This window comes from Hemitrygon akajei, chromosome 2 (assembly GCF_048418815.1).
Source record: "Hemitrygon akajei chromosome 2, sHemAka1.3, whole genome shotgun sequence".
NCBI classification, from domain to species: domain Eukaryota; kingdom Metazoa; phylum Chordata; class Chondrichthyes; order Myliobatiformes; family Dasyatidae; genus Hemitrygon; species Hemitrygon akajei.
In genome coordinates, this window is record NC_133125.1 from 186,055,528 (window position 1) to 186,079,393 (window position 23,866).

At 46.9% G+C, this 23,866-nt stretch overlaps 1 protein-coding gene across 4 annotated transcripts in view; it reads right to left on the reverse strand.

Moving 5' to 3' along the window:
• Positions 1 to 4,230: 4,230 nt before the first annotated feature.
• Positions 4,231 to 23,866, reverse strand: part of LOC140719121 (uncharacterized) — a 61,450-nt gene continuing 41,814 nt past the window's right edge. For 2 of the 4 annotated variants that reach the window (XM_073033531.1, XM_073033523.1), the window contains exons 6-9: positions 20,700 to 20,783; positions 19,358 to 19,450; positions 5,684 to 5,718; positions 4,233 to 5,224 (exon numbers count right to left, since the gene is read on the reverse strand). In XM_073033531.1, the coding sequence (XP_072889632.1) occupies positions 5,153 to 5,224; positions 5,684 to 5,718; positions 19,358 to 19,450; positions 20,700 to 20,783 (284 nt within the window). In that variant the 3' untranslated portion in view covers positions 4,233 to 5,152. Of the gene's footprint in view, positions 5,225 to 5,683; positions 5,719 to 19,357; positions 19,451 to 20,699; positions 20,784 to 23,866 lie in introns of all 4 variants that reach the window. The other 2 variants (XM_073033539.1, XM_073033515.1) reach the window with 2 other exon arrangements.

A 23,866-nucleotide genomic window follows, 5' to 3' on the forward strand; every position in this document is an offset into this window, starting at 1 on the left:
TAAAATCAAAGAAACGGCGATTGCACGCATGGATCCGACGGAGGATGAAATAACGGACAGGTCCATTGCGAACGGAGAAAATGGTGTCCCGGAGGCGCGGAAGGGATTGTGATAGGGACGCCAGGTACCTTCTCATGGCGGAGAGTGTCGCCGGGAGGAACAACGGGAGGCAGAGTCAATAAATGTGAGTACCTGGGATCCTCAGAAGGTCCAAACTGAGAAGCTGGAAAACGGATCCCGAAGCCAACCGGAGTCAGTTGGCGGCGGAGACACGTTCCAAGGAAGGCCGTCGATCTCGGCTGCCCCAGCGACCCAGGGCATATTGAAAACCCGGACTCCAGTACCGTCAACGCGGGTTCCAACGACCGTGGATTTGCCCCGGCCGTCGATCTCGGCTGCCCCAGCGACCCAGGGCATATTGAAAACCATCAATGCGGGTTCCCACGACCGTGGATTTGCCCCGGCCGTCGATCTCGGCTGCCCCAGCGACCCAGGGCATATTGAAAACCCGGACTCCAGCACCATCACCGCGGGTTCCAACGACCGTGGATTTGCCCCGGCCGTCGATCTCGGCTGCCCCAACGACCCAGGGCATATTGAAAACCATCAATGCGGGTTCCAACGACCGTGGATTTGCCCCGGCCGTGAATCTCGGCTGCCCCAGCGACCCAGGGCATATTGAAAACCATCAATGCGGGTTCCAACGACCGTGGATTTGCCCCGGCCGTGAATCTCGGCTGCCCCAGCGACCCAGGGCATATTGAAAACCATCAATGCGGGTTCCAACGACCGTGGATTTGCCCCGGCCGTGAATCTCGGCTGCCCCAGCGACCCAGGGCATATTGAAAACCATCAATGCGGGTTCCAACGACCGTGGATTTGCCCCGGCCGTGAATCTCGGCTGCCCCAGCGACCCAGGGCATATTGAAAACCATCAATGCGGGTTCCAACGACCGTGGATTTGCCCCGGCCGTCGATCTCGGCTGCCCCAGCGACCCAGGGCATATTGAAAACCCGGAATCCAGCACATCAACGCGGGTTCCAACGACCATGGAACACAGCAGGCCGGGCAGCATCTATAGGGAGAGGCGCTGTCGACGTTTCGGGCCGAGACCCTTCGTCAGGACTAACTGAAAGAAGAGATAGTAAGATATTTGAAAGTAGGAGGGGGAGGGAGAAATCTGAAATGATAGGATAGAGAGCTGGGGAAGGGAAAGGATCATGGGATGGGAGGCCTAGGGAGAAAGAAAGGGGGAGGGGAGCACCAGGCAAAGAGTTATGGGCAGAGAGAGAAAAAAGGAGGGGGGAAATAAATAAATCAGGGATGGGGTAAGAAGGGGAGGAGGGGCATTAATGGAAGTTAGGGAAATCAATGTTCATGCCATCAGGTTGGAGGCTACCCAGCCGGTATATAAGGTGTTGTTCCTCCAACCTGAGTGTGGCTTCATCTTGACAGTAGAGGAGGCCATGGACAGACATATCAGAATGGGAATGGGACATGGAATTAAAGTGTGTGGCCACTGGGAGGTCCAGCTTTCTCTGGTGGACAGAGCGTTGGTGTTCAGTGAAACAGTCTCCCAGTCTGCGTCGGGTCTCACCACACCAGGAGCACCGGACACAGTATACCACACCAGCCGACTCACAGGTGAAGTGTCGCCTCACCTGGAAGGACTGTCTGGGACCCTGAATGGTGGTGAAGGAGGAAGTGTAAGGGCTGGTGTAGCACTTGTTCTGTTTACAAGGATAAGTGCCAGGAGGGAGATCGGTGGGAAGGGATGGGGGGGACGAATGGACAAGGGAGTCGTGTAGGGAGCGATCCCTGCGGAAAGCAGAAAGGGGGTAGGGAAAGATGTGATCCCGAATGGGGTGAGAGCAGATGTGCGTGAAATGGGAGAGATGCGTTTGAGAGCAGAGTTGATGGTGGAAGAAGGGAAGCCCCTTTGTTTAAAAAAGGAAGACAACTCCTTCATCCTGGAATGAAAAGCCTCATCCTGAGAGCAAATGCAGCAGAGACAGAGGAATTGCAAGAAGAGGATGGCATTTTTGTGAGAGACAGGGTGGGAAGAGGAATAGTCCAGGCAGCTGTGAGAGTCTGTAGGCTTATAGTAGACATCAGTAGATAAGCCATCTCCATCTCCTTCTGGTGCTCCCCTCCCACCTTTCTTTCTCCCTAGGCCTCCCGTCCCATGATCCTTTCCCTTCTCCAGCTCTGTATCCCTTTTGCCAGTCAACTTTCAAGCTCTTGGCTTCACCCCACCCCCTCCTGTCTTCTCCTATCATTTTAGATTTCCCCCTCCCCCTCCTACCTTCAAATCTCTTACTATCTCTTCTTTCAGTTAGTCCTGACGAAGAGTCTCGGCCCAAAATGCCGACAGTGCTTCTCCCTATAGATGCTGCCTGGCCTGCTGCGTTCCACCAGCATTTTGTGTGTGTTGCTTGAATTTCCAGCATCTGAAGATTTCCTCGTGTATGCATTTTTTAAATAACCTCTTCATGTTCCTTTATCTTCTTATCATGCTCAGTTAGAATTGCTTGAATATCTTCTGATTTTATACCTATTTTTTTAACTTCAGCGCTGATTTGTTGTGAATCAGCTGACACTTCTTTTCTGAACTGTTGAAACTCCTCAGTAAGCTTTTGAATTGAGCCCATAATATCTTCCAAAGCTGCTTTTGTAGTCATAGTAATATAATAACCTGTCTAACAGTAGTATTTCAAAAGGTTGGAGACAGAAGTAAGTAAGTTAGGAGCACGAACAGAGAGCTGTTACTCCATCAGCGGCAAACTCCGTTCCTACTGTTCGGGACACCTGGATGCCTCTGCAGCTCAGGACTCTCTCTGTAGATAACTAATTTCCTGTTAAAATGACCAATTCCACACTTCCCCACATTATCTGCCAGTTCCCAGAGCTTCCTGCATTGGCTGTTCTAGTTCTCAGGAGTACAAAGGAGGAAGGTAGGGACAGATTTGGAGAATGAGCAAAGAAGAAGTGTCAGTCATTAAGAAATAAAAGGGTAGACTATTTTCTAAATGGAGAGAAAATCCATTTCCCATCCCACTGGCAAATTAGTTTAAACTCCCAAACAACTCTAGCAAACCTGCCCACAAGATATTGGTTCCTTTTGTACATGTCATACCTTCCCCCAAAGAGATCCCAATGATCCATAAATCTGTACCCCTGCCCCCTGCACCAGTTCCTCAGCCACACATTCACCTGCCAAGTCATCCTATTCTTTCCCTCACTGGTGCGTGGCAGAACTCCAGAGATTACAACCTTGGAGGTCCTGCTTTTCAGCTTTCTGGCTAGTCCCTTAAAATATCCGTTCAGTACCTCCTCACCTTTCCTAGCCATATCACTGGTGCCAATATGTGCCAAGATTTGTCTTGCTCATCCTCCCCTTTTAGAATGTTGTGGATCTGATCTGAGATGCCCCTGATCTGGGCACCTGGGATCTCTCATGTCCACAGAATCTCATCTTGATTCCTTTATGGAATCTCCTATCACTATCCTTGTCACCTCTTTTCTGAGCCAGAGACCCGGTCACTGCGGCTTCCTCCCAGAAGGCTATGCCCCTCCATAGTTTCTAAAATGGTATACTTATTATTGAGGAGAATGGTCACAGGGAGACTCTGCACTGGCTGCCCATCTCCATTCCTTCTCTTGACTTGTCACCTGCAACCTAGGGGCAGCCATCTCCCTGTAGTTCCTCCTCATTTTCCCTCTCAGCTGAAGGTCACCAAGCTGCAGCTCGGTGATCTGCTGCAGATGTGGCTGGAGGTCTCTGAGATTTCCTGCATCTCACACACACAACATAACAAAGCTCCTGGAGCCATTCTCACTGCACTCACAAGGAATTAAGAATCAAGAAGGAAAAAAATTACCAGATACTTACCTTTGCCCAGGCCTGATGACTCAAAACTACTCCAACACTGGCCAACTCACAGAATGCCCACTCTTCTTGTCCCGCCTTATTTTTATTTGCCCTTTGTAATAATTCCCATTCACTGATTGGGTGCATTCCAAACTCGGAAAACTGCTGCAAAGCATTGCTTTTTAAATCTGAAGTTTCAGACTTGTGTGAATGTACTGCTTCACCGACTAGGTGCAATCCGATCCTCTCCTTCCATGGCTTCACCTCTCCATCCGCTCCTAGGGAACCAAACGCAGCTTTCAGCCTACAGCCCTCCACCTCCAAATTTCTAGCAAGGATTTTTATTTGTAAAATAGAACTATTTATTTAAGCAAATTAGATATAACTGCAGACGAAGGGAATAAATGTGATTTACATTGTTGAGGTAAATTCTTTATGTGCCATACTTGCACCAATCGTGCACAAAAGCAGCAGGCGATGTTTGAAAAGGCACTTTTCACTCTTGACAGCCCAATTTCATTTGAGGGTTGATAAAAGAGAGATATTGTGGCGCCCAGTCACTGGATGACAGCAGCTAAAACGTCCCCTCACATTAATGTACACATGCGCCTCCAGCTACAGGACTTGATCTTAGCTTTGGGCTGGTCTGCTGCTGCTCAGGACAGTGATACCACATCCAACCTGCAACACTGCTGCAGCCCACAGATAACACACGTTTTCTCCAATGTCACACCTTACCTGCTGAGAATGGGCAGAATTGCAGGATGTGTGTTAAGACAACAACAGCAAGGTTTATGGGACCCGTGGAGAAACACACAGACAAGCAGAGCAAAGGCCTGGATTAGAATCAGTTCACTGCAGAGTTGAGGGGGAAGTCTGCCAGTTTCCTCAACTGGAAACCTGCCACTCTGAGCAAAGATCACCATCTATTTCATACCAGGAGTCTGATGCAGGTTATTCTGGATAGAATGGAACTGTTGACACTAACAATCATATAATCTGATTGGGAAGCTCCTGCCAAAGTGCTCCATTTGCAAACATGGGGACTGTGCAAGTTTGGTTGGAGATGAAACAGGTTACAATGACATTCCTCGGAGCAAGTTGCTATGTGTATTAACTGGCTCCCGCATTGTCCCTGCCACCAGCAGTTGCCCTCTCTCCCACCCCCACCCCACAGCACTCCGAAACATTCTGTCCACAGGAGCTTCAATCTTCTTATCAAGGCAGCCAAGAACCACCTAGATGATGTTCTGAGCCATTTCAACGGGTTTAATTACACTTCAGTCCATTGATTGTTCATCTTCCTCTTTGTCATGCTCTTCATCACTTTCTTCATCTTCTTGGCAGATGCTCTGCAGGGCAGATGGAAAAACAAAAACACAGAACAGATTTAAAACAGGAAGACAGCCCTGCCATTGTGCAGCCAGTAAACCCAGCAAAAGAGAAACTACGGTCTGCAGCGTCTGGGGGGTGGGGAGGGAAAGCAGATTTCAGGTCAGGACCGTGGGCCAGGCCCTTTCCTTTATCTGCACAAATCCGATGCTATTACTCTCCCAAAATCACGCCTCCATTGGCTGATCTTTTCCTGTCAACAGTGAAACGTTAGGTGCCACAGAAACATAGCGGTGAGCTTGACACTATTACTGTACAGTTCAGAGTTCAGTCTGGGTGCTCCAGGTTGCTCCCACAGTCCAAAGATATACTGGTTAGTAATTTAATTGGCAGTTGGAAACATTAATTCCAAACTGGAAAAATGGTGCATAATCATTCAGCAAATAGTTAGCCACAAAGGTTTGAGAAGTAATACTTACGTTTTGACATTGTGTTTTCACATCATCTAGCTTCCCTACAGAAAGAAAGAAAGGCCATTCAACACATCTTGTAACAAATTGTCTTTTATTCTGCTTTGGTTTTTGGTGGCACTTCCCCATTCTCTTGCAAAAGCGATTTAAATATTATATAGTTTCTACAATACAGCGAGGAAAGCCGAGTGAGGAATAGGCAAAGACTCGTCTGTTCTCATTGCTGCCTTCCCATGGAGACACTGGCACGTTCACTTTTGATGTTTCAGAAGGTAGGAAAGGCAAGTTTATCTGCAGAATTACCACTACACATGAGTAGGTGCTGTGAATGACAACAGCCAGCCTCTGCTCTATCATGTCCAGACCATGCCCTCGAACCAGCCAGACAGCTCTCCCAGAGCCCCCTTGCTATGTCACTGCTACTGGAAAGGACTGTGGGCAATGAGAAACGAGAAGGAACATAGGTCTTGCCTTGGGACCATAAAACACAGGAGCAGAATCAGCCATTCAGCCCATCGCAGCTAATGAGTCCCGTTCTCCCGCCTTCTCCTCATAACCTTTGACACCCTTACTAATCAAAAACCGATCAACCTCAGTCTCAAATATACTCAAATACTTGCCTCCACAGCCACCTGTTGCCACAGATTCACCACTCTGACTAAAGAATTCCTCCTGATCTTTGTTCTAAATGGATGTCTTTCTATTCTGAAGCTGTGCCTACTGGTGCTAGACTCACCCAATATTGGTAACATCCTCCCCACATCCACTCTATCCAGACCTTTCAACATTCGATATGTTTCAATATGTATCCTCCCTCATTCCTCTGAACTCCAGTGAGTCTCAGGCAGAGGTTGATAGATTCTTGATTGGTCAGGGAATGAAGGGATGTGGGGAGAATGCAGGAGACTGAGGCCAAGAGGAAAATTGGATCAGCCATGATGAAATAGCAGAGCAAACTCGATGGGCCAAATGTCCTAATTCTGCTCCTGTACCTTATGGTCTTATGGAGTACAGGCCCAGAACCATCAAGTGTTCCTCATATGTTAACCCTTTCATTTGCATGGTTAAGTGCAGAACTGGCTATCAAAATGCCATCTATATGTAATGACACTGCTTAGGCAACTGCAATTACATCCGAAAGCCACGACCTCTCCCAGGCAGCTCCCGCAGATCCTCTGAATCACTCAACACCTCGACTGGAGAATCTGTCCCCACTCCATGTCACCGCACACACTACACAAGAGATTCTGCAGATGCTGGAAATCCAGATTAACAGACACCAAGTGCTGAAATAGACTGAAAAGATCACCAGAAACCCTAACTTCACTTTTAGTTGACAATACAATTTCTGAGTGCCAGGTGCAGACAGCAGATTTATACACAACACAGACAAAATGCTGGAGAAACTCAACAAGTCAGGTAACATCTATGGAGAGGAATAAACAGTCAACATCAGGACTCTCCATAGATGCTGCCTAACCTGTTGAGTTCCTCCAGCATTTTGTGTGAGTTGCTCGAATTTCCAGCATCTCTTGTGTTAAAGGCTTCTTCCCAATTTCTCAGCTCCTGGGTTTAAAGTAAACTTATCATTGGTCTCTCCTCATCCTCTCTTCTACAAATATTTAGTTACAATGTCAATACTTCTGCTGTTCAATGCTATATCAACCTGGCTACACAGAGGCCAGTCAATAAAGAATAACATAGTTTGGATCATACAACTGAGAACTCTTCTGACAATCATTTACTAGACTTGGTTAAACAAATTGTTTTAGATCCTATATGAGAAATCTGGCTTCAGTTGAGAAGGCAGCCAAATGATTCATGTAAAGTGTTTCTGATTTGCTGCTCCACTACAAAGTCTCTTTAAGTTTAAATCTTCTTTACAACAGAAGCTCAGTGACCCCTCTGTGACCTCCAACTCATTGGCTACTTACCCCCCCCCCCAAAGGCTGAAGGGAGCAACACCTCACATTCAGTCTGGGTATCACATCAACAGTGGTTTCTCTAACTTCTGGTAATTCTTCCCCCTTCCACTCCCCATTCTGATGCCCCTCACACCACCTCTATTCTCCTCACGTCCTCCTTCCAATTCTCCCATGGTCCACTGTTCTCTATCAGATTCCTTCTTCTCCAGCCATTAACCTTTCCCATCGACCTGGCTTCTCCTAGTACATTCTAGCTTGTACTTCCCTTTCCCCCACCTTTTAACTGACATCTTCCCCCTTCCCTTCCAGTCTTGGCCCAAAATGCCAACTGTTTATTCATTTCCATAGGTGCTTCCTGAGCCACTGTCATCCCCAGTATGTTCTGTTTGTTGCTTAAAATGAACTTAATGTGGAGCATCGGACAAAGGTTGAGATGTCTGATTTAACGAAAGAGGACGTCTAATTAATTACAAGCTGAGGGTTGATTGAAGCCAAACCAAGCAACAAATGCAAAAACATGAATGAGTAACACCGACAAGGCCCTGGAGCTCAGGCAGAAGGAGTTCGACAGATTGAAAGAATAGGCAAAGCCGTTGCAGCTGGAATACAGTGTCGGGAAGTGTATGGGTGTGTACTTGGTGGAAGAAATAAAGGTGTAGACTATTTTCTAAATGAGAAAATTCAAAAAACTGAGATGCAAGGAGTCTTGGGAGTTTGCATGCAGGATTCTCTAAAGGTTAACTTGCAGGTTGAGTCAATGACAAGGAAGGGAAATGCCAAGTTATCATTAATTTCAAGAGCACTAGAATACAAAAGCACGGATGTAATACTGAGGCTTTAAAAGTTGGTGGTCAGACCACACTTGGAGTATTGTGAGCAGTTTTGGGGCTCTTGTCTAAGTGAAGATAAATTGGCATTGGAGAGAGTCCAGAGTGGGCCTATAATTGGGATATCCATTTAGAACAGAGATGACGAGGAATTTATTTAGCCAAATGGTGGTGAATCTGTGGAATTAATTGCCATGGATAACTGTGGAGGCCAAGTCATTGGGTACACTTAAAGTGAGTTGAGATAAATGGGTGTTTCACTGGTTGGCAATCAGTGGCGAGCGGTGTGCTACAGGGATCGGTGCTGGGCTGCAACTGTTCACGATGTACATTAACAATCTGGAAGAGCGGGCTGAGTGGAGTGTATCTAAGTTTGCAGATGACACTAAATTGAGTGCAAAAGCAAATTGTGCAGAGGATACAGGAAGTCTGCAGAGAGATATAGATAGGTTGGGTGAGTGGGCAAGGGTCTAGCAGATGGAGTACAGTGTTGGTAAATGTGAGGTCATCCTCTTTGAAAGGAGAAATGAAAGATCAGATTATTATTTAAATGATAAAAGTCTGCAGTATGCTGCTGTGAGGGGGACTTGGGAGTGCTTGTGCATGAAACACAAAAGGTGGGTTTGCAGGTGCAGCAGGCTGTCACGAAGGCAAATGGAATGATGGCCTTCATTACTAGAGGGATTGAATTTAAGAGCAGGGAGGTTATGCTGCAACTGTACAGGGTACTGGTGAGGCCGCACCTGCAGTTCTGGTCTCCTTACTCGAGGAAGGGTATACTGGCTTTGGAGGCGGTGCAGAGGAGGTTCACCAGGTTGATTCCAGGGATGAGGGGGTTAGACTATGAGGAGAGATTGAGTCATCTGGGACTGTACTTGCTGGAATACAGAAGGATGAGAGGAGATCTAATAGAAACGTATAAAATTATGAAAGGGATAGATAACATAGAGGCAGGAGACCTTTTCCACTGGTATGTGAGACTAGAACTAGGAAACTAGGGGACACAGAAACAGAAAACCTATAGCACAATACAGACCCTTCGGCCCACAAAGCTGTGCCGAACATGTATTTACTTCAAAAATTACCTAGGGTTACCCATAGCCCTCTATTTTTCTAAGCTCCATGTACCTGTCTAGGAGCCTCTTAAAAAACCCTATTGCCTATTGACATAGCCTCGATTCGAGGGAGCAGATTTAGGATGGAGATGAGGGGGAACTGCTTTTCCCAGAGAGTGGTGAATCTGTGGAATTTTCTGCCCAATGAAGCAGTAGAGGCTACCTCAGTAAATATATTTAAGACCAGGTTGGATAGATTTTTGCGTAGTAGGGGAAGTAAGGGTTCTGGGGAAAAGGCAGATAGGTGGAGCTGAGTCCATGGTCAGGTCAGCCATGATATGATTGAGTGGTGGAGCAGGCTCGATGGGTTATTGGCCGACTCCTGCTCCTGTCTCTTATGTTCTTACGTTCTGATGATGCAGCACAAAAAAACACAATCGGATAAAGATAGATAGATACTTCACTGATCCCAGAGGAAATTGCAGTGTCACAGTAGCATTAGAAGCGCAGAGATATATAAATATTAGAAGAGAACTAAGAAAGTGTAAGTTGTCTCAAACAGTCTAACAGGAGGATGTCATCACTTCCTCATTACAGGGCCTAATGGCCGAGGGTAAGAATGACCTTAGATAGCTCTCCTTGGAGCAGCGCAGTTGTCTCAGCCTGGGTGGCATGCAGAGGGTGAGAAACATTGTTCAGAATTGCCAGGATTTGCTGTAGAGTCCTTTGTTCTACCAGGATTCTCCATATATAAAAAATAGAGACACAATAAATACATAAAATAGCTAATATACATGGATTGATTGTATGTCCATAAAGTGACACTAGGCACAGCAGTATCTGTACATAAGGTGACTGACAGGAAATGTTAAAGTAGTGGTGGTTGGGGGTGTGGAGGGATAGGTTAATGTGTGGGGTGTTGATCAACCTTGCTGCTTAGGGAAAGAAACTGGTTTTGAGTCTGGTGGAACTGGTGTGGATGCTACGTAGCCTCCTCCCTGACGGGAGTGGGACAAACAGTCCATGAGCAGGGTGGGTGGGATCATTCATGATTTTACTGGGCAGCTTTATGTATATATTCAGATTCAGTTTATTGTCATTTATAACCACAAATACAATGCAGTTAAAAATGAGACAACGTTCTCCGGAATGATATCACAAAAAAGCACAAAACAGACCACACAAGAAAAACCACATAACGTTTGGTAATCCCCAATCCATAGTCCGGAGAGGCTGCTGCGTATCGATATCACGCTACCGTCTTAGCACGTTCCCCGGAAAGGAACTACAAACTCATCAGACAAAACTAAACCTACAAGACCTACACAAAACCACATAGTTACATATAGTTATAGTTAACATATAGTTTCAACAGTGCAGACAATACCATAATTGATAAAAGACTAACTGACAAAGACCACATAATTATAACTCATAGTTTCAACAGTGCAAAGCAATACCGTAATCTGATAAAGAGCAGTCCATGGCACGGTTTAAAAGAAAGTCTCAAAGTCCCGACAGCCCATCATCTCACACAGACAGTAGAAGGAAGAAAAACTCTTCCTGCCATGAACCTCCAGCGCCGCAGCTTGCCGATACAGCACTTCGGGAGCTCCGACCACAGCCAACTCCGAGTCTGTCCGAAAACTTCGATCCTCCGACACCGAGCACCATCTCTGACAAGCGCTTTGACCCCGACCCAAGGAACAGGCAAAGCCGAGGATTTGGGGCCTTGCTCCCAGAGATTTTTCCGATGGCACAGTAGCAGCGGCAGCAAAACAGGCATTTCAAAAGTTTAACCAGCTGTTCCTCCGTGCTTCACATGTCCATCTCCATCAAATCAGGATCGTACACGGCATCCTACTTGACAGATATTCATTCCAAAGTGGCCGCTCCGCACTGTGTCACGCCGCCATCTTGAAGCTCAGGGGCTAATATATGTCCTCAATGGTGATGCACTGGCAGTTTTGACTACCCGTCAGAGAGTCTGTGTGTTTGTCTACATGTTGTGTAAGTCACTGACAATGGTGATGCACTGGCAGTTTTGACTACCCGTCAGAGAGTCTGTGTGTTTGTCTACATGTTGTGTAAGTCACTGACAATGCGCAAGCCTTCGCACACCCCTCAACCCCTGCCTCCAAAATCCTGCACCTTCTCTGGGTCCATATGCTTCCTCCTGCTCTGCCACAGTTACTGATGCGGTCAGGGTGGTAGGTGTCATTTCGAAGGCCATGGCTGGTACGTAAAACAAGACTAACCAGATTGGCAGAGTTGTTGGGTGGACAGGTGGAGAAAGTGCCTTTCAGTAATGGAGAGTGCAGCAACAACTGCACATCCTGGAGGCTCCTGCTCCCACCTCCTCTACTGGTTATTCCCATCACTGCAGCGAACAATGTTGTTTTCATTGTAAACGCACGCTGGTATTCGTCGACCTGTGTAGCTATGAACTTGGATCCGAAGTTCTCTCTGCTCAGCAACACTGTTAACATTTTGTCTTTAACAGTGTGCTGTCTCCTTGCATTTGCCCTACCGAGATGCAACACCCCACATTTATCCGGGTTAAACTCCATCTGCCATTTCCCTGCCCTTATCTGCTGTATTCTTTGCCAGTTTTCTACACTATCCACAACTCCACCAATCCACAAACTTTCCAACCCACTTACCTACATTTTCATTCAGGTTATTTATATACATTACAAACAGCAGAGGCCCTAGCACAGATCCCTGTGGAACACCATCAATTACAGACCTTCAGCTTAAATAAGTCCCTTCAACCACCATCCTCTGACTTCTATGCACAAGCCAGTGCTGAATCCAAACAACCAATTCGCTGGGGATCCCATGTATCTTAATCTTCTGGATTAGCCTCCAGAAGGACTAAAATCCATGTAGGCAACATCCACTGCCCCACCCTCATGAATCACGCTCGTCACCCTGTCAGAAAAGCTGGTCAGACACAACCTGTCCCACGCGTTGATTCTCCCTGACTAGGCCATGGGTTTCCAAATGCTGAACTATTCCTGTCCCCGAGAATGTTTTCCGGTTATTTCCCTACGACTAACGGAAGACTCGCTGGTCTGTGGATCCTGGGGTTTTCTCTTCTTCCTTAAATACAAGATGATCCACTCAGCACTCCTTGGGACCTCACCAGTTGCTAGAGAGGACACGAAAATACTGGACAAGGGCCCAGCAACCTCACAGACAATAGGTGCAGAAGTAGACCATTCGGCCCTTCAAGCCTGCACCGCCATTTTGAGATCATGGCTGATCAATTACTATCAATACCCAGTTCCTGCCTTGTCCCCATATCCCTTGATTCCCCTATCCATAAGATACCTATCTAGCTCCTTCTTGAAAGCATCCAGAGAATTGGCCTCCACTGCCTTCTGAGGCAGTGCATTCCACACCCCCACAACTCTCTGGGAGAAGAAGTTTTTCCTTGAACCCGTCCTAAATGACCTACCCCTTATTCTCAAACCATGCCCTCTGGTACTGGACTCTCCCAGCATCTGGAACATATTTCCTGCCTCTATCTTGTCCAATCCCTTAATAATCTTATATGTTGCAATCAGATCCCCTCTCAATCTCCTTAATTCCAGTGTGTACAAGCCCAGTCTCTCTAACCTCTCTGCGTAAGACAGTCCAGACATCCCAGGAATTAACCTAGTGAATCTACGCTGCACTTCCTCTACAGCCAGGATGTCCTTCCTTAACCCTGGAGACCAAAACTATACACAATACTCCAGGTGTGGTCTCACCAGAGCCCTGTACAAATGCAAAAGGATTTCCTTGCTCTTGTACTCAATTCCCTTTGTAATAAAGGCCAACATTCCATTAGCCTTCTTCAATGCCTGCTGCACTTGCTCATTCACCTTCAGTGACTAATGAACAAGGACTCCTGGATCTCTTTGTATTTCTCCCTTACCTAACTCTACACCGCTCAGATAATAATCTGCCTTCCTGTTCTTACTCCCAAAGTGGATAACCTCACACTTATTCACATTAAACATCATCTGCCAAGTATCTGCCCACTCACCCAGCCTATCCAAGTCACTCTGAATTCTCGTAACATCCTCATCACATGTCACACTGCCACCCAGCTTAGTATCATCAGCAAACTTGCTGATATTATTCTCAATGCCTTCATCTAAATCGTTGATGTAAATCGTAAACAGCTGTGGTCCCAATACCGAGCCCTGTGGCACCCCACTAGTCACCACCTGCCATTCCGAGAAACACCCATTCACCGCCACCCTTTGCTTTCTATCTGCCAACCAGTTTTCTATCTATGTCAATATCTTCCCCCCAATGCCATGAGCTCTGATTTTACCCACCAATCTCCTATGTGGGACCTTATCGAATGCCTTCTGAAAATCAAGGTACACTACATCCGCTGGATCTCCCTTGTCTAACTTCCAGGTTACATCCTCGAAAAACTCCAATAGATTAGTCAAGCATGATTTGCCCTTGGTAAATCCATGCTGGCTCGGCCCAATCCTATCACTGCTATCTAGATATGCTACTATTTCATCTTTAATAATGGAATCTAGCATCTTCCCCACTACTGATGTTAGGCTGACAGGACGATAGTTCTCTGTTTTCTCTCTCCCTCCTTACTTAAAAAGTGGGATTACATTAGCCATTCTCCAATCCTCAGGAACTGATCCTGAATCTAAGGAACATTGGAAAATGATTACCAATGCATTCGCAATTTCTAGAGCCACCTCCTTTGGTACCCTAGGATGCAGACCATCTGGACCTGGGGATTTGTTATCTCTTCCCTCTTCCAATAACCTGGTGTAAATCCCATCAGGTCCTGGGCACATGCACATTAATACTTCTTAGGAGACCCAACACTTCATTTGCCTTGACCTCTAAATGCCCCAACATATTTATACACTCAGCACTGATCTCCAGGTCTTCCAAATCCTTTCTTTGGTAAATACTGAAGCAAAGTACTAATTAAGTACCTCACTCACATTCTCTGCATCCAAGCAAATATTCCCCCTTTTATTCTTAAGTGGTCCCACCCTCTCCCTAGTCATCCTCTTGCTCTTGATGTATGTATAGAATGCCTTCGGATTCACCTAAATCCTCCTTGCCAAGGATTTTACATGGCCCATCCTGGTATTCCTAATTCCCTTCTTCAGTCCTTAGCTGGCTTCTTCAAACTTGTTGATCCTAACTTCCAGAGCTTCACATACTTCTCCTTTTCCTTCCTGACTGAATCCATCACCTCTCTGGGCATCCAAGGTTCTCTTATCGTTAGAGTCAAACAGTCATTGAGAACAACACACACAAAATGCTGGTGGAACACAGCAGGCCAGGCAGCATCTATAGGGAGAGCACTGTTGACGTTTCGGGCCGAGACCCTTCGTCAGGACTAACTGAAAGGAAAGATACTAAGAGATTTCAAAGTAGTGGGGGGAGGGGGAAATGTGAAATGATAGGAGAAGACCAGAGGGGGTGGGATGAAGCTGAGAGCTGGAAAGGTGATTGGTGAAAGTGATACAGAGCTGGAGAAGGGAAAGGATCATGGGACGGGAGGCCTCAGGAGAAAGAAAGGGGGAGGGGAGCACCAGAGGGAGATGGAGAACAGGAAGAGTGATGGGCAGAGAGAGGAAAAAAAAACAAACAACTAAATATGTCAGGGATGGGGTAAGAAGGGGAGGAGGGGTATTAACGGAAATTAGAGAAGTCAGTGTTCAAGCCATCAGGTTGGAGGCTACCCAGCCGGTATATAAGGTGTTGTTCCTCCAACCTGAGTGTGGCTTCATCTTGACAGTAAAGGAGGGCATGGATAGACATATCAGAATGAGAATGGGATGTGGAATTAAAATGTGTGGCCACTGGGAGATCCTGCTTTCTCTGACGGACCGAGCGTAGGTGTTCAGCGAAACGGTCTCCCAGTCTGTGTCGGGTCTCACCAATATATAAAAGGCCACACCGGGAGCACCAGATGCAAAAAGGGGGAAAGGGGGGAGGGAGGGAAAGATGTTCTTCGTAGTGGGATTCTTCCCTCCCCCCCTTCTGCTTTCCACAGGGATCGCTCCCTACGCGACTCCCTTGTCCACTCATCTCCCCCATCCCTTCCCATCGATCTCCCTCTTGGCACTTATCCTTGTAAACAGAACAAGTGCTACACCAGCCCTTACACTTCCTCCCTCACCACCATTCAGGGCCCCAGACAGTCCTTCCAGGTGAGGCGACACTTCACCTGTGAGTCGGCTGGTGTGGTATACTGCGTCCGGTGCTCCCGGTGTGGCCTTTTATATATTGGTGAGACCCGACGCAGACTGGGAGACCGTTTCGCTGAACACCTACGCTCGGTCCGCCAGAGAAAGCAGGATCTCCCAGTGGCCACACATTTTAATTCCATGTCCCTTTCCCATTCTGATATGTCTATCCATGGCCTCCTCTATTGTCAAAATGAATCCACACTCAGGTTGGAGGAACAACACCTTATACACCGGCTGGGTAGCCTCCAACCTGATGGCATGAACATTGACTTCTCTAAATTCCGTTAATGCCCCTCCTCCCCTTCTTACCCCATCCCTGACATATTTAGTTGTTTGTTTTTCCTCTCTCTGCCCACCACTCTGCCTGTTCTCCATCTCCCTCTGGTGCTCCCCATCCCCCTTTCTTTCTCCCTAGGCCTCCCGTCCCATGATCCTTTCCCTTCTCTAGCTCTGTATCACTTTCGCCAATCACCTTTCCAGCTCTCAGCTTCATCCCACCCCCTCCGGTCGTCTTCTATCATTTTGCATTTCCACCTCCCCCCACTACTTTGAAATCTCTTAGTATCTTTCCTGTCAGTTAGTCCTGACGAAGGGTCTCGGCCCGAAACGTTGACAGTGCTTCTCCCTATAGATGCTGCCTGGCCTGCTGTGTTCCACCAGCATTTTGTGTGTGGCTTGAATTTCCAGCATCTGCAGATTTCCTCGTGTTCAGTCATTGCGAAGTTCAGCACAGAAACAGACCTTTTGGCTCTATGTCAAACCATTTCAACTGCCTACTCCCATCGACCTGCACTGGGACCAGATCCTCTATGCCCCTTTCCATCCCCATCCTTCCTTCTAACTGGAACATATCTTTCCTGTACTCTGTGAAATTGATCTTTAAACACCCTCCACAGGTCTGATGTGCACCTGCCAGACAAAAGGTGTTTACAATTAATTACTCTTAGTTCCTGCCTAATGCCCTCATAATTTTCCCTACACTAATTTACAACTCTCCTGCAATTACATACCTATCCTTATCTATAGCTAAAGTTAAGGAGTTGTCGAAAACTGACAGCACAATACAGGCCCTTCGGTACACAAAGCTGTGCCAAACATGACCTTACCTTAGAAATTACCGAGGGTTACTCATATCCCTCCATGTACCAATCCAGAAGTCTCTTAAAAGACCCCAGCGTATCCGTCTCCACCACCATCGCCAGCAGCCCATTCCATGCACTTACCACTCTCTGCATTAAAAAAAATTACCCCTGACATCTCCTCTGTTCCTACTTCCAAGCAGCTTAAAACTGTGCCCTCTCATGCTAGTCATTTCAGCCCTGGGAAAAAGCCTCTGACGATCCACATGATCAATGCCTCTGATCATCTTATACACCTCTATCAGGTCACCTCTCATCCTCCGTCACTCCAAGGAAAAAAGGCCGAGTTCACTCAACCTATTCTCATAAGGCATGCTCCCCAATCCAGGCAACATCCTTGTAAATCTCCTCTGTACTCTTCCTATGGTTTTCACATCCTTCCTGTAGTGAGGTGACCAGAACTGAGCACAGTACTCCAAGTGGGATCTGACCAGGGTCCTATAAGCTCCAACATTACCTCTCGGCTCCTAAACTCAATCCCACAACTGATGAAGGCCAATACACTGTACGCCTCCTTAACCATGGAGTCAACCTGCACAGCAGCTTTGAGTGTCCTATGGACTCTGATCCCTCTGGTCCTCCACACTGCCAAGAGTCTTAGCATTAATACTATATTCTGCCATCTTATTTGACCGACCAAAATGAACTACCGCACACTTATCTGGGTTGAACTCCATCTGCCACTTCTCAGCCATATTTTGCATCCTATCAATGTCCCGCTGTAACCTCTAACAGCCCTCCACACTATCCACAACACCCCCAACCTTTGTATCATCAGCAAACTTGCTAACCCGTCCCTCCACTTCCTCAAACAGGTCATATATAAAAATCACAGATTAGGGGTCCCAGAACAGATCCCTGAGGCACACCACTGGTGATCAACTTCCATGCAGAATATGACCTGTCTACAACCACTCTTTGCCTTCTGTGGACAAGCCAGTTCTGGATCCACAAAGCAACATCCCCTTGGATCCCATGCCTCCTTACTTTCTCAATAAACCCTGCATGGGGTACCTTATCAAATGCCTTGCTGAAATCCATATACACGACATTTACTGCTCTATCTTCATCAATGTGTTTAATCACATCCTCAAAAAATTCAGTCAGGCTCCTAAGGCACAACCTGCCTTTGACAAAGCCATGCTGACTATTCCTAGTCATATTATGCCTCTCCAAACGTTCATAAATTCTCCCTCTCAGGATCTTCTTCATCAACTTTCCAACCACTGAGGTAAGACTCACTGGCCTATAATTTCCTGGGCAATCTCTACTCCCTTTCTTCAATAAGGAAACAACATCCGCAACCCTCCGATCCTCCAGAACCTCTCCCGTCTCCATTGATGATCCCTCACCTCCCACAGTAGTCTGGGGCACATCTCGTTCAAACCCAGTGACTTATCCAACTTGATACTTTCCAAAAGCTCCAGCACATCCTCTTTCTTAATACCTACATGCTCAAGCTTTTCAGTCTGCTGCAAGTCATCACTACAATCGCCAAGATCCTTTTCCATAGTGAATACTGAAGCAACCTCTGCTATCTCCTCCGGTTCCATGCACACTTTTCCATTGTCACACTTGATTGGTTCTATTCTCTCATGTCATATCCTCTTGCTCTTCACATACTGTTGTAGTCACTGGTCCCTAACTGCCCACTCACTGAAAGGTCAGTCACCCGGCCAGACTCATCACCCAACACCAGGACCAGTGTGACCCCTCCTCTCATTAGACCATCGACCAGATACACTTAACAAATTCTACCCCATCTCAACCCCTTGCACTAAGAAAGTCCCATTTTATGTTCGGGAACTTGAAATCCCCATGACACCCACCCTATTATTTTTACACATTTCGTTAATCTGATTACATGTCTGTTCCTCAATGTCCCGGTGGCTACCAGGGGATCTGTAGTACAATCCCATCGGTGTGATTGCACCCCTCCTATTCCTGAGTCCCACACAAATGATGTCTGACCCCTCCATTATGTCTCCTCAGAATGCAACTGTGATTTTGTCCCTGATTAGTAATGCAACTCCACCCCCTCTTTTACCTCCTCCTCTATCTTTTCTGTAACTTCAAAAACCTGGTACTGTATATTAATCACTTTTTCCTGCCCCTCTCTCAACCAAGTTTCAGTAACGGTCACAACATCATAGTTCCATGTACTGATCCATGCTGTAAGTTAGTCACCCTTACGCATAATACTCCCAGCATTAAAACAAACACTCTTCAAACTACAGCATCCATCATACCTGTTATTTTGATTTTGTCTTTTAATTTTTCCCCCCGACATCTACCTTCCCTTACTGACCTGGGGCTCCAGTTCCCAGCTGCCTGTAAAGCTAACTTAGACATAGTAAAATGATGAATAAATGGAATTAAACAATTGAACCTTTTTCCTTAAGAAAGTCCATCATTATTGTTAGTAATTCATCTCTGATCAAAATTACCATAGCACGTGAGAGAAGATTATCATCAGTGCCCCTGAGACCGATACTTACTGTAAGTGAAGACAATCAGACACAGTATGAAGGGTGAGGCCACTGCACCAAGAAATTTGTGTATCAAAGGCCATTCTGACGCACAGCCTTCCTCTGAAACGAAGAGAAGTAAATCCATTTGTAACTGAACTCAAAGTAAAATCCAATCTTAGAGAACAAGCTAGTCTTCCTGTCGTTACTACCTGCAATGGGGAAAATGCTGAGGGGATTAACCTGAACTGGAATGGCAGGGATTCAGCAAAGGTGGTTTGAATGAGAGGATGCCATGCAGTATAGTGGCTGGAGCAACACAATTACAATCTCGGGGCATCAGTTCAATTCCAGCTTTCTCCGTGTGCTCCGGTTTCTGCCCGCGTACCAGTTACTGTAAATTCTCCTGTGATGAGGCTAGGGTTAAATCAGTGGGTTGTAGTGTCAGTGGGGAGGGCCTGATCCATATTGTAGCACTACGTAAAATCAATAACTGGTTAAATGGTATCGTTTGACAAAATAATCCAAGGACCTGGACAATGAAATTGCAGATGCCGGAGTCTGCAGCAGAGTAACAAACTGTACTGATGAATTTATGAACATCAATTTCTCCAACTTCCAGTATTTTTCCCTTCCCCCTTCCCTCTTTTTCATTTCCTCACTTCTCCTCATTTGCCTATCATCTCCCATTGGTCTTTTCTCCCACGGTCCACTCCGCTCTCCCAACAGATTGCTTCTTCTCCAGCCCTTTATCTTTTCCTCCATCACTTCCCATCTTCTCAGTTCATTACCCCTCCTCCTTCCCCCCCCCCACCCACCTGGATTTACCTGTCACCTCAGCCTGTCCTCCTTCCTTTCCTACCACCTTCATATCTTGCCATCTACTCCCTTCTTTTCCAATCCTGATGATGTCTCAGCCCAAAAGAGTTGAGTGTTGAATCATTTCCACAGATGCTGCTTGGGCTGCTGAGCTCCCTGAGCGTTTTGATTTGCTGCTCTAGATGAGGGAGTGTGAGGTTTGTCACATGTGGGAGACTGGCCCAAAGCTGACAGCCCATGGGATCCAGGGCAAGCTGTCAAATTGTGTCCATGATTGTTTTGACATTGGGACAGAGGTGCTGTTCTGCTGAACATTGTGGGCACCAGAATGTGTGGCAACATTTGTGGGCTGCCCCAGCAATGTCTGTTAACTGTAACATATGTTTTGACGTACACATGATAAGTAAATGTGAATCTGAATGGACAATCTGAGAAGGTTTTGCAAAACCAGTCAGTACACATCTCCACAATGGGATAGAAGAAAATCTTCTCAATGAAGTGCAGCACATGGAGTAGTTTCTGCTGTGATGAGTGAGGCTCCACGGATACTCACCGCTGTGCTCATACTTCTTCATTATCAGAATGACCGTGCTGATGATCGTTAATTGCACAAACAATGCCGCCAGAATTGGGAGCCCTAGCAAACACACGAATAGTTCAGTTCACTGTATTCAACCCCCTGTAAACAACCTACAACAAACTACAAGTCTCCTATGTTAATAATGTCATTCACATGCACTCAGATGGATATTTAATCAAATAAATGAGATTAACGGCATGGTTCACAGCTGTGTGGAGGAACTGGGACAATGGGCTGAATGGCCTTATTCTGCTACTATCGCTCATGATCCAACAGATAGATCCATAGATCTCTCGGAATTGCCATGCAAGTTGATAGGGTTGTTAAGAAGGCACATGGCCTTTATTAATCAGGAGATTTGAAGTGCCATGAGATAATGTTGCAGCTCTATGAATCTCTCGTTAGTCAACACTTAGGTTAATCTGTTGAGTATATGGAGGAATTTAAGGTGGAGGGTTATATGGGAGGCAGGGTTTAATGGTCAGCACAACATTGTAGGCTGAATAGCCTGTACTGTGCTGTATTGTTCTAAGAGTTCTGGTTGCCTCAATATAGGAAGGATGTGGAAGAGAGGGTGCAGAGGAGATTTACCAGGACGCTGCCTGGATTAGAGAGGGTGCAGAGGAGATTCAGCAGGATGCTGCCTGTATTAGAGAGGGTGCAGAGGAGATTTACCAGGATGCTGCCTGTATTAGAGAGGGTGCAGAACAGATTCACCAAGATGCTGCCTGGATTAGAGAGGGTGCAGAGGAGATTCACATGGACGCTGCCTGGATTAGAGAGGGTGCAGAGGAGATTCACTAGGACGCTGCCTGGATTAGAGAGGGTGCAGAGGAGATTCACCAGGACGCTGCCTGGATTAGAGAGGAGATTCACCAGGACGCTGCCTGGATTAGAGAAGGTGCAGAGGAGATTTACTAGGACGCTGCCTGGATTAGAGAGGAGATTCACCAGGACGCTGCCTGGATTAGAGAGGGTGCAGAGGAGATTCACCAGGATGCTGCCTGGATTAGAGAGGGTGCAGAGGAGATTCACCAGGACACTGCCTGGATTAGAGAGGGTGCAGAGGAGATTTACCAGGACGCTGCCTGGATTAGAGAGGGTGCAGAGCAGATTTACCAGGACGCTGCCTGGATTAGAGAGGGTGCAGAGGAGATTCACCAGGATGCTGCCTGGATTAGAGAGGGTGCAGAGGAGATTGACCAGGATGCTGCCTGGATTAGAGAGGGTGCAGAGGAGATTCACCAGGACGCTGCCTGGATTAGAGAGGGTGCAGAGGAGATTCACCAGGACGCTGCCTGGATTACAGAGGGTGCAGAGGAGATTCACCAGGATGCTGCCAGGATTAGAGAGGGTGCAGAGGAGATTCACCAGGATGCTGCCTGGATTAGAGAGGGTGCAGAGATTTACCAGGATGCTGCCTGGATTAGAGAGGGTGCAGAGAAGATTTACCAGGATGCTGCCTGGATTAGAGAGGGTGCAGAGGAGATTCAGCAGGATGCTGCCTGGATTAGAGAGGGTGCAGAGGAGATTGACCAGGACACTGCCTGGATTAGAGAGGGTGCAGAGGAGATTCAGCAGGATGCTGCCTGGATTAGAGAGGGTGCAGAGGAGATTGACCAGGATGCTGCCTGGATTAGAGAGGGTGCAGACGAGATTTACCAGGATGCTGCCTGTATTAGAGAGGGTGCAGAGGAGATTGACCAGGATGCTGCCTGGATTAGGGAGGGTGCAGAGGAGATTGACCAGGATGCTGCCTGGATTAGAAAGGGTGCAGAGGAGATTCACCAGGATGCTGCCTGTATTAGAGAGGGTGCAGAGGAGATTCACCAGGATGCTGCCTGGATTAGAGAGGGTGCAGAGGAGATTGACCAGGACACTGCCTGGATTAGAGAGGGTGCAGAGGAGATTGACCAGGATGCTGCCTGTATTAGAGAGGGTGCAGAGGAGATTGACCAGGATGCTGCCTGGATTAGAGAGGGTGCAGAGGAGATTGACCAGGACACTGCCTGGATTGGAGAGGGTGCAGAGGAGATTTACCAGGATGCTGCCTGGATTAGAGAGGGTGCAGAGGAGATTTACCAGGATGCTGCCAGGATTAGAGAGGGTGCAGAGGAGATCTACCAGGATGCTGCCTATGACAATAGGTGTGGTGAACTCAGGAGGGAAGGAGGATGAGAGGGGATTTGACAGAGGTGTACAAGATGAATGAAGTGGACAGCCAGAGACCCTTTCCGAGGATGGAAATAGCAAGTGATTGGAGGAAAGTACAGGGAGAATGTCAAAGATATCTTTATTTACATTGAGAGTATGACTACCAGGAACACCCTACCAGATACATAAATGACATTTAAGAGGATAGCTGCAGGAAAAGCTGGAGGGCTATGGGCTCTGTAGGAGGGAAGGGTTAGACTGATCAAGGGGTCATAGGGCACTACAGCACAGACCCTTCAGCCCATCTCACCCTTCTACTCATAACCTTTGATGCCTTGTCCAAGCAAGACCCTATCAAGCTCTGCCTTGAATACACCCAACTACTTGGCCTCTTGTTATTATTGTTATTTTTAGATATACAGCAGGCCCTTCTGGCCCAATGAACCACACTGCCCAGTATCCCACCTATTTTACTAGCCTAAACACAGGATAATTTACAATAACCAATTAACCTACTGACTAGTGTCAGTACCTCCAGCTGAACTCTGTCTTTTTGAAGTTTAACTAAACTTACAAGTCGGGGGGGGGGGGCCTTAAACCTGAAGGGGCCCCTCCTAGTGCAGGTTGATGCCTCTGAATAATTGAAATCAGAACAGTGCACAAAAAAGAACAAAATCAGACATCAGCTCCCAGGTTTGTGGACAGTTATATTAATAATCATAGAGCTTACAGAGGAAAAATCCTTAATGTTCTATTTTTAAGCTCTTAATCCAAAGTCAGTTAGTGTTAGGGTACATGTGGTTTTTACCAACCAGCTGAAGGAAATTTTGAGAGCTCTCATGCAGTATCTTTGTTGAATCAAAATTCCTGGATGCATTTCAGACATGTTTCTCGTTCTCTACGGGATTTTGCGCCTGCTGTCTCCCAGGAAAGCTGCCTCAGTTTCGCCATGGCCATGCCTTCCGTGGGGGCCATGATTCCGGGAA